Raw genomic sequence first — 12,353 nt, 5'->3', positions numbered from 1 at the left:
TCATTTTTCCCCTCGTCGTTACTCGCTTAATAAATCGTATAGCTAACAATTTTTTCGGTCAAGAAAAATATTATTACACCGGCATTATTTTTACGTTAACTAATTTTTTTTTTCGTAATCGTTATTTACACAATTTTAACTTTTAATTTTATTTTTATTTTAATTTACGAAGTTATAAAAGAAAATAAGAAAGAGAAAGAATTTCCGGGAAACAGCGTCATTCGTTATAAAATAATATATTATATCATTATACACGCAAAGCAAACGGAGTAAAGATTATAAACATAATTCGAGAAAGGTAAAAGTAGAAGTAACTTAGTGAATGTTGGATGACTCAAGTCTAATGAACGAATGAAATCTGCAAAGAAAGAACAGATAATAATAAAAACTTCGCTATCGTTTGTACGCAGCCAATTACATTTTCCATTCTTTATTTTATTCTATTTTACCGGTATAATATCACAATATCGCAGTTGAATTCCATCGATAAAAAAAAAAACATAAACTTTTAATGATAAAACAAATGTTTTATTTATTATTACTTGTTATTTTTATATTTGAATATATTTGCAAAATTAAAAATTAATATCTTTTTTTTAAAAATAAAAATAACTGAAAATTTTATCTATTTGACAAAACGTAATTAAGAAATATTTCTAAGATGATGTTCACATATCATGATCATGTTCATAGAATCAATCTATTGGGAATTTTTACAAAAATAAAAAAATGAGATAACAATCTTATTCGAATATCAATTTCGGGTATCTTTTTATTACACAAATGTATTGAAATATATTTCGCAATATTGTCGAAATATTTTTTATTTGATAAATATTTATATATTATATTATTATATATTATGCATTACGTAATTTCCATTACGATTTGAATTAAAAAGTTTTGAAAGTAATCTATGTTGATCTTATTTTTCTAATCACTAATTAATCAATAACTAACCATTGACCGACTAAAATATTCTGATATCTTGACAATATGAAATTTTTAAAAAAATTTCTTCATTATGTAATTATTAATGATTGAACTGAGTATAATTTCAAAATTGATTATAGTAAATTAAAGATAGCTTAAGAAATATACTAATTTTTATCGAAATCGGTATTTCAGAACATGAAACACGAATTCATTATGGTTACATAATGGAAAATTATAATGTAAATTTGCAGTTGATAAAGGAGCATTTGAACTGCACCCACAATGGGTTATTTCACAGTCGGTAATGTAATCACGGGGAAGCCGGTAACAAGTAGTAACGTCGGTATAGACTTACCTTCATTTCGTGCATCTTACATGGTAACACAGCGGAAAGGTTTATAAACAATTGTTACAAAATGAAAAGATATATTTTGATTTCATACTTTATCATATTTTAAAATAATGATGAATCTTGTAAAGTACCACATTTTTTTTTTTTTTTATTTCTTTTAATTTTACGTCTTGGATAATTCGTTGGAATATTTCTAAGCATTTCTAATTTTATGAAATATCTTTTTTTTTACATTAAATTAATGAATGATATCATTAAAATATTCTATTGAAAACTGTAATTCATTATGAGATGATTAAGATTAAAGCGATAGTTAATTAATATAAATAAAGGAGAACGTACTGCTCGAGAACGATAAAATCATTTATATGAATAGAATTTTATATAAATAATGAAATTGGGGAAAAGATAATATAAATTTTTAAATATTTTATGATTAAAAGAATTAAGTTAATATAAATGCATGTATAATATATTAATGATTAAAAATTTTATAAATAATTTTAATACGATTTAATTATTAAAGTAAAAAAAAAGAAAAAAAAATCTTATATTTTATAACAAATCTTATAATAAGATCTTATAAAATCTCGATAAACTACACAAAGAATATCAATTAATATTAATTGCATATATTAGAATCATAAGAAAACAAAATTTAATGTCATTTTAATTGGGTAATTTTTAATCGAGATTTTATTTTGTGTAATATTATCTAATTATTAAGATAAAATTTAAATAAAAAAAAAAATATGAATGAATATGATTCGGTAACATTACGTGCGAAAAAATAAACATATGAATAATAAAGATTAACGAGTTTTACGAATGGAAAAAACAATTGATATTTTATCGCGCAATTAAAACATTTTATGTAAGCAATAAAATAACGCGAAAAATAAGCGATTTATGGCACACATATTGCTCGATTTAAATAAACCTATAAATCTTATAAAATTATATTTTATTTGTGAACTATTCCGTTCTTTGATTTATAGGAATATTTATATTATCAATGTAAAAAAATTATTTAGTAAAGTAAATTCAATAGAAGCGTAAATATTTTTAATAAAATTCATGTGTATATTAATTAATAAATGTATATAATAAATTAGAAAAAAATAAAAAGAAACTAACCATATGATGATTTGCGACTAACATCTAAATGGCACATTCCCCCCTGGTATAGCACTGTCGATACGCACCTGTATTCCTTTTCAGTATTGGTCCTATTTCACGTTAATCTGAAAATAGATAAAAAAAAAAATTTATTTCCATGAATTAATATAATTAAAGAAATAATGAAAATATCTTAATTAATTTGGAATTAATTAGATCTCATCTTACATATTAGATAATTTTTTTATTTATAATACATAATAAAATATATTATATTATATATTTCCTAAAATATTTAAAAAAAAATTATATTTGTGAGTTATATTTTTGAGTTACAAAAAAAATATTTGCAAAATTGCAATATTAATAATGGAATAAAAATCATTATGCTGTATATATATATATATATATATATATATATATATATATATATATATGTATATATAAAACATATTAAAAAATATAGAAATTTATAAAAAAATTTAAAAACTTCGAATTATACATGAACATTCTCAAGCGAGCAATTTTATAAGTTATTTTAAATTTCAAGAGGACTGCAGGATAAATTATTGAAAAAATGAAAATATAAAAAAATTAAAAAAATATATATGAGTATTGTGTAAAAAAAAACAAGTATATTGAATAAAAAAGTTTAAAACAACGACCTTTTTAATGCGATACCATAAAATAACCAGTTCAAATTTAGTCATGAACATTCCTTGAATAAAAAAGTGAGAAATATATTTTAATGATGAAAAAAATTCAATTAACGTAGTTCTGATAGAGAGGGTTATTTATATTGATTTAAACAAAGAAAAATTGAATTAGTTACCATTAAATGGTTGATCATAATACATTGGCCGATATTGGATCATGAAAAGACATAAATAAATTTTATATTGGACACATAAATAATAAATAGTACTTGTACATTAAATAAGTAAACATATGCATATATGAATAGATGTAAAATATAAAATTTATTATTATGAATTCTATTTGCTAATGTTATAATATTAGCTAAATATATAATACATATCATAGATGATTATACTTTCTAAAATAATAGTTTATAACACAAAATCTATATAATTTTTTATTTAAAAAAAGATTTGAATATTTTAGAATAATTCATGCAAAATATACATCATCCAACATTCATATTTATTATTCATATGTGTCATTCAATATTTATATACATTTGGAACAACTTATGATGTCTATATGAATTGATAATCATAATATTAAAATAAAGCATTATTCAAAATCAAAACATATTAATATAAAAAAAGTTAAACGTCATAATTAAATATAATTAAAAGAAAGTCTCTCAAAAATATTAATATGATATTTGATTAAATATATAGGAAATATCAATATTTTTGTGATGTCTTAATTTTATCCAATTAAAATTAATAAATTTTGTCATTTTTCTTCAACTTTTTTTAATGAATGTTATACGAATTAAGATTTTGTATGTTTATTCTTAAAATGATATATATACATAAAATTTATAACTATTTTTTTATACATATAAAATATAAAAATATATAATAGATTTTATATATATTTTATCTATTAGTAAAATTCTAAATAGAACGTAAAATAAATAAAATTTGTTATTATGAATTCTATTTCCTAATATTATAATATTAGCTAAATATATAATGCAATTATCAAAATATTTAAAATGAAATACGATTATTTAAGAATATTACAAAATCAATACTTTTGTTTCGAAGCATTCGACGGACGAAGAAAAATATAAAATTATATAGATACGAAATTAGTATTTTTGAATAACAAATAACAAATATAATGTATCACAAGAAACATTCGAAAGAGAAAAATTCAAAAAAATAATAAAGTAAAAGTAAATGACGAACATTAAGAAGATGAAGTACAAATGGAAGCATTCTAAGATGCAAGAGGTTATATGTATGTTCTAACGCGTTCAACTGTCAAGCAATGCATGCTTGCCTATAGACATTTTATATTAATTTGTATCATTATATCTCAACTTTGATCATATATGACGAAGTATCAGATTATAATAATGATTTGGAGTAACAATTCAATACATGATGTAAACAAATTGATTATCCCTCTTGTTTAGAGGGCGACCATGGAAAGCCAGAACAAACGATTATGTGCAGAATAGCAAAACACTCACCACTGCTTGCGTATATATGCTGACCAATTGAATATTAACTAATTTCCACCCTCACATCGTAAACTGACATACACTGTACCTATTTACTATACACTGACTTAAAAAATTCGTGTAAAACATATAAAAAAAGGCAATAATTAGGAAACTGACAAGAAAGTCGCCATAGTGCTGTGATACTGGGCGGCCATATTGCTTTACTTCCCCTTACTTAATATTTCGCGGGATTTTATAAAATTGTCAAATTATTTAACTGTTTATAAATGAAATAAAATATAATATCTTACATCTTTTTTCTAAAACTTTATATTTATTATTAAATAAATTTCTATATGAATAAAAAAGAATTAAAATTTTTAAAAAGACTATAAACATTATGATTTGTATTTATTAATTTTATTAATAATCTAAACTTATTAATACTTATTAATATTTAATAAACTGTTTTTATTATTTTTCATACTAAAATATATATTTTTTTCTATATAAATATAATACTATAGGATTTATGGATTTATTATTTTTTTTAAACAAAATTTTGCATTTTAAAATATAATTTTTTTTTTAATTCAGAAATATATTTAACGTATAGTTTATGAATAGTTAATATAAAAAAAGATTATAATATATAAAAATGTTATTGTTTTTTATAATATATTAATTATTACTTTTTTAAGAAATTTAAAATTGTTGTTTAGAGAAATGAGTATTAATAATATTTCAGTCATGTAGCAATAGAAAAATGTTAACAGATATAAAAACATAAAAATTTTTTTTTGAATAAAATTTTAATTAAATTAAGATATTGAATTATAGAATCCCAGAAATACAGAATTTAATATATTGTTGATCTTTTTAATTTCACTTTGTTTTAAAATATTTGAAGAAACGTTCGATTTAAATACACTGACGACATCTTTCGTTGAAATAGCGATACTAACTACACTAGCAATTGTATCGAACGACAAATTTCTCCTCCAATACATTATAAACTAACCAAACTTTATTAAGAAATACTTAAACCAAAGTTCAAAGTGTAAAAACAAGGTAATATTGTTAATTAATAAACTAATAAATATTATTAAAACTAATAAATCTAAGCTCCCTTCTTTTTGTCCAATAACAATATTTTTTTTATTAAATTTTATTCCAATATAAAAACAAAATAGTTCAAAAGAAAAATATTTTAAATAAAATAATATATAATTATTACATAGAATAATAACAGAATTATTTCTATTTTTTTATTTCTATAAATTATTTTTTAAATTAAAAATCTTAAATAAATCGAGAGAAAAAATATTTACAAAAAATACATACAAAAAATATTTGATGTAATACCATTAAAACAATATAATTAATATAATATAAATAAAATATACAAAAAATAGATTTAATCAAAAAAATTTTGATAAAAATTATTTTTATATAATATTTCTTATTGCAGATTATTTTGCACGAAATGAAATCCAATTAATTCAATTTCTACAAATATTTTATTTAATATTTATTTAATATAGATTAATATCATATTGAATAATAATAGTATTTAATATATATTAAACTAATGAAAAAATTGTTGCAGGTTATTACAATGATGATTTTTGAATTTTTATTATGATTTAGTGACATGAATGGTTATTTGTATTGTTTCAACTTTATTTAAGAAAATGACAAATTAAAATCATAAATTATAAATCAAAAAACAAAATATAAATCTAACATTTTATTCCTGTAATTTTATTATCTGTAAGTGATTTTATTTTTTTACACTTTTCTAAAATTTTCTAAAATTTTATTATTGTTAATTATATATAATAATATACATAATATAATTGTTATAATTGTATGATAATATATAATAATTGTTGATAAATATTGATTTATTATTATTAATTTAAAAAAAAATTATTTATTTAATTTAATTTATTAAAAATAAGATATATAATGTTCAAAATATTAATTTCATAAACGCATATAAATATATATTTATCTCAATAAAATTACTTGTAGTTTTAGATGCGCATTTGGATAATTAAAATATTCTTGTCAAAATTGAATTATAATATAAACATGTTCACTTTTAAAATATAATTAACACTTTAAAATTATTATGCACGAATTAAAATATTCAAAAAATATTTGTTTAATACTTAATGGAATAAAGGTATTGAATTTTAACTTTTAAAATGAAAATATTGAAAAAAAAATCAGTATTCTAGAAAAATTCTAGAATATTTTAATGATATTAAGAAATCTATAAGAAAATATAAAATAAAATCACAAAATAATACATCTTTTGTTAAAAAAAAGTTATATACAATGAAAAAATAAAATTTCAGAATTTAGTTTTTTAACACTTAAGATTACAAATTAAAGCGTAGATTTTTACAAATAATTTAAAAGTAATTGTCAATATTTTCCTCCATTTATAAATTAAAAGAATTTTTTTGAAATTAATCACAAATCGAACATTGTGGCGTCATCTAGTGGCGAAAGAGTGAAATTAATCGTTAAGTAATAAAATAAAAATTTATAAATTTCTTTGTTTCTAGATAAAATTTTTTTAATTTTAAAAGCTCAAATTAAAACTTGAAACATCAGAAATAATTTAAAACTAACCATTATCCGATATTCTTGCTTGATTAAAAATTATAAATATTTTTCTAAAATTGTATCGAACACGGACGTGGAAACACTATCGCCATCTAGTGGTGAATAGCTAGAACTAATTCTCGAAAAAAAAAATAATAGAAATAAGAAAATAAAATTTTTATGGCTTTCATACATAAAATTTTTTAATTTTTTCCAAGAACTCAAAGAGTAAATTCTTAGAATTAAATTCATAAATTGTATTTAAATATTATATAATGGGACAACTAATTTCACCAACTTGCCACTAGATAGCGCCACAATGTCCGTTTGATGAATAATTTTTAAAATATATTTTTTAAACGAGAAAAAATATTTAGATATAATTCATTTCAATTATGTTTAAAAATTTACGCTTTAATTTGAATTTTTGAAAGCTAAGAAATTTTGCATTTGAAAATCATACAAATTTTATTTCTATTGCTTTTATGTAACAATTAGTTTCATCTATTCACTACTAGATGGCGATAGCGTTTCTGTATCTGTGTTTATGTATGTTTCGGAAGATATTCATAATTTCCAAACGAGAGAAAATATTGAATAGTAATTGTTTTAAATTGTTTCTGAGACTTTGAACATTAATTTGAATTCTTAAAAATTAAAAAATTGTGTCTAAAAGCCAAAAAATTTATAATTTTTTATTACGTGACGATTAATTTCACTTATTCATCGTTAGATGGCGCCACAATGTCCATTTTACGATTAAATTTCGAAAAATACTTTTATCTTCAAACAAAAACAAATATTTAGACATAGTTGATTTTTAAATTATTTATAAAAATCTTTACACTTTAATTTAAGTTAAAAATAAATTAAATTTAGGAGTAATAAAAATTGTATTTTTTTATTTTTAATATTTTTCTTACATAATGATTTATTCATCCATTCAATAACAAAATAGAGGTTAATAGTCCAATTTATTATAAATAAGTCAATTTAATTAATGGTATAATTTTAATAGTGAAAAAAAAAAAACTAAAATTTTTTGAAAAATTTCAAAGATAATAATTTAATAATCTTTAAATTATAATAATATATATTTATACATAGTATACAATATCTATATTCACTTATAAATATTATAATATTATAAAATTTTCATACACAAAATTACATATATCTAAAAATTATACAGAAATTTTATTTTTTATTAAAATAATATTTTCATATAAAAAATATATATAATTAAGTGAAAATATTATTTAGTTTTAATGAATTACTTACCTTATTATTAAATATAAAATAATCTCAATCAGTGAATTGATTTGAGCAATCATTTTATAGAATGATATAGTAAATAAGTAGTATAATATGATTAAAAATATTCATCTAACATACATACATAATATATGATCATATTACATAAATGATCTTTATTAAGTATTTGTATATACCATATACATATCAATACCATACACGTATGAATACCATATAATGTTATTATTTATATTTTGCGAAAAATTGTTATATTTAAATACTTATTGAATATTTATTGATAGAGTAGTATAATTACCTGAAAAAAATTAAAAGAAACTGAGAATTTCAATGAACTTATGAATTTAAATTTATTGTGTATGTTAGATATTTCATACAACAAATTGTAAATATCTCAGGATATTTATTTCTCAAGGCAAGAACTTTACATTCGGTATACGGAGACCATCGCGTTAAGAGTCGTTACGTGAGTTTGGTTATCCACTGCTGTACGAAAGCACATAACTTACATAACGAACTCTCGAATGAAGTTTGGTGACTTGCTGCTTCGATTTTAACTTTGTATAATTTTCTTAATTAATCTTAACAATTTTTTGACACTTTCAAATTTGACACTTACTTGACAAATTTCTTTTAAAAATTGCGTTTTGACAAGAATTATTATTTTTAAAAAGCACAATCATATTCAGTACGATTTTTTAAATTCGTATTAGGAGATACTATTTTTACGTAAATTAAAATATAAATTAGATTGAAAATATATTTTAGCTGTATAATTTACATAATTCGTACGAACGTCAAATATAATCTCAAAAACTTTAGTTTAAAGATGCGTTTTCGTTGTTGCTCGTATAATAGAAGGGATAGCAAAGTTGTAGAGGTGGAGTTTAAAACTCATAGAAATGTGTGTGTGCGTGTGGGTGATGCAGCAGTCTCTTTCCATGTTTCTGATTACTTTACAAACTTTTGTAAAGTACCGGCAATACGAGGAAAGCTTTTAGATGCTTGTTCTTAGTATGTTCTACATAAATCATGTTTCGAAAAAATCGTATTACATTATTCATTAAATTTCATTTACAACATTTAAAAAATTGATAATAAATTTTATATGCAATTTGATTATATATAATTTCTTTTAACACTGTTTTCGTATAAAGAAATATGCAAATAAATAATAGATAAATATATATTGCGTAAAATTTTGTTTAGATGTAGATCTACGACTATGTATAGTGTCCTACTTCTATGTCATGAGAGTCAAAAATAGTCAAGTTTTCATGAATCGTCTTGGGAATCTAGTTTCAACCTGATGTAATATCGCGCGCGAAAGAAACTGCGTATTAGTTCGACAATTTGTAACGATTAATTTGTAATTTGTAATTTTATAGCATTATTAATGTTTAGAAAAAAGGAAAAAAGATATCATTGATATTTGATTTGTGATTGTGTTTTTTAATTTGTCTCTTTTTTTACATAAAAAATGATAAATGATATGCAAGAAAAAGATAGACATCGTGGCATGAAATATTTCGATGTTTTACATTTTTCCATCAGAGATATGTAATTTTAATGCAATTTGAAAATTTTATGATTATACGAAGACAGTAGCTTTTTTTTTTTCGATAAATTGTTGATGAGTCGTGATAAAAAGAAAGGTTAGGACATGCTTAATAGCATAATCAAGTATTTAACAGCATAATTTTATAATTTCCTCGTGCATATTAAATATCTAATAAATTTATATACATATATTCTATAAAATGATCATTTAATGTTTAATAGGATTGTAAAATTTAAACAAAAATGAAAGTGTACAAAAACGAGAGATGTATTTTCTCAAGATAAAATTCGAAGATTATAAATAGGTATGTATATAAATTTTGTATATATTATTATTATATTAATTATTAATTTTAATGATCGATTATTCGAATTATTCGAGTGATCTTGGTTTTATCATCTTCGATCGTCCACGACTTTTGTCCAAACGAACGAAACTAACTGATTTCCCACGAGATAACCATGCTGGAAATTCGACGTAGATCGATCGCAAAAGCTCAGATGCGATTACAAGCGAATTCTCGTCGATTCTTAATCTTGAATAATTCTTTCTTTGGAAATGTTTGTCCCATTTATTTTTTTCATAGTTTTTTTTGTTTTTCTCCTTTTTCGCTAAATATATCATTTACTAATATCTTTCTTGTATTTCATCAAACTATCCAACATAGCTATTCAACGTATGCATGAAATCACATATGCCATACAAATGCAAAATGCATTTTGAATTGAGCATTCCATTACCTGTCAGAAAATTTGTAAGTACTTACTTATACTATTATATATCTCTATGTTGTTCGAAGTGAACTTCATCTTGAAATGTCCGTTATTTCGTTGCAAATCAAATCAGGGATTTACGCGTGTATAAAGTAATTATCTTCCTATTTCCCACAACTGTTAAAACTAATTTGCATAAAAGCAAATGCAAAAAAAATTGACCAATTTTTCACGCTACTTCCGAATCTCATTCATTATTTATTTATAACTTTGTTTTTATAACTTATCATTTTTATTTTATAGGTTATGTCATGTTTTATTTTAGATTAATCGATTATTAGAAAAAGAGACTAATTTTAACGAAAACTTTCAATAATCAATTCAATATCCTGTAGACTATTTCGATTCTATTCAACCAGAGAATTGCTAGGATGTAATCGTGTGAATACATAGTACGAAATGTTCACGAAAGCTTGGTTATATTCGGTAGTTATCTGAACATGAACGATGGAGAGATTGTTAAGGAGTTGAAGAACGATACCAAATTTCCTATCTTATGCCAAGCTTAGAAGATATTTAGTCGAGTGAAAATCGTAATTTGAACTTATCACGAAATATTTAAGACGTTATATTATAAATATTAAATTGCACAAGCTTATCGACGAGATCTAATTCTCATTAATATTCTCGTTGATTTATAATTTATAAATATATTAACAAAGCGTTTGATGATATAACGACAAATAGCTTGGCGTTATATCTCTATCGAATTTAACTCCATCATAATTTATGACTGGAAGCAAGGATTCGAGCGAATGTTTGGAAAGTCATCGAACTACAAAGTGTCGATGATATGACTATTTAAAGGATACGTGAGATAATTTAATAATGGCATTCAATTGTTGAATTGGTAAAGACTTTAGAGACTTTATCTAAAGACTTTGCTTAAAATCATAGAGTAGAGAAACTAATAATATCTTTCGATAAATGGTATTTATTTTAAAATTTATTTTAAAATACATATTTAATTATTTCACAGCATTTTTAAGAATTTAATTCTACTATATTTATTTATAGATCGATGAAAATATTCAGTAAAAAGAGGAAGCTATCAAAGAGAAGAACAGATATAAACAATTAATCGAACGGTTTCTGCGGAATGATTCAAAATAAATGGTACTGTGCGTTTATCTGTGCGTATTTTTATTATACATCGTAGTTTTGCGTCAACAAACTACAAAGAAAATATTTTCAACATCGTTCAAGGAGAGTCGAAGAAGCAAAAGGAACAAAGTTTTTCGCAAAAGTGATCGTCTACAATGCGAGGGGAAAAATCTTTTTTTATATTAGGCGTATGAATGGAAATTCGATTTGTAACAGGAGGATAGAGAAACGCGAACGAACGTTTTCGAGAATGGAATTTCGCGTGTCGCGTATCGTTTAAAAGTGTAAGACGGCAGATATACGAAATGGGAGAAACGGATGGAGAGATTTTCGAGGGAATCGGAAGAGGAAAGAAAGCGCGGCGTATCCATTCCGGTGTGGAGAATAGATGTTCGGTAGGTCGTGTTACACCTTCATCGTCCGAGGGGATGTAAGGGGAGGGTTGCAGATCGATGACCACGCGAGGGTGTT

General features: G+C 22.3%; 1 protein-coding gene and 1 long non-coding RNA gene across 18 annotated transcripts in view; one reads left to right on the top strand and one right to left on the bottom strand.

The window, feature by feature from the left end:
* The window catches only part of LOC413569 (tyrosine-protein phosphatase Lar), a 202,672-nt gene that overhangs the window by 142,540 nt on the left and 47,779 nt on the right, over positions 1-12,353 (bottom strand). For 12 of the 17 annotated variants that reach the window (XM_026445045.1, XM_026445049.1, XM_026445047.1 and 9 more), the window contains exons 1-2: positions 4,581-4,777; positions 2,426-2,532 (exon numbers count right to left, since the gene is read on the bottom strand). In XM_026445045.1, the coding sequence (XP_026300830.1) occupies positions 2,426-2,449 (24 nt within the window). In that variant the 5' untranslated portion in view covers positions 2,450-2,532; positions 4,581-4,777. Of the gene's footprint in view, positions 1-2,425; positions 2,533-4,580; positions 4,778-12,353 lie in introns of those variants that run through there. The other 5 variants (XM_026445055.1, XM_026445057.1, XM_026445061.1 and 2 more) reach the window with 4 other exon arrangements.
* On the top strand, positions 10,326-11,908 carry LOC102654486. Its single transcript, XR_003306050.1, has 2 exons — positions 10,326-11,708; positions 11,796-11,908. It is a non-coding gene; the product is annotated as an uncharacterized LOC102654486 (long non-coding RNA).

This window comes from Apis mellifera, linkage group LG14 (genome assembly GCF_003254395.2).
Source record: "Apis mellifera strain DH4 linkage group LG14, Amel_HAv3.1, whole genome shotgun sequence".
Classification (NCBI taxonomy): domain Eukaryota; kingdom Metazoa; phylum Arthropoda; class Insecta; order Hymenoptera; family Apidae; genus Apis; species Apis mellifera.
Note: the sequence above shows the minus strand (reverse complement) of the source record. Positions and strands in the feature narration are given on the sequence as shown.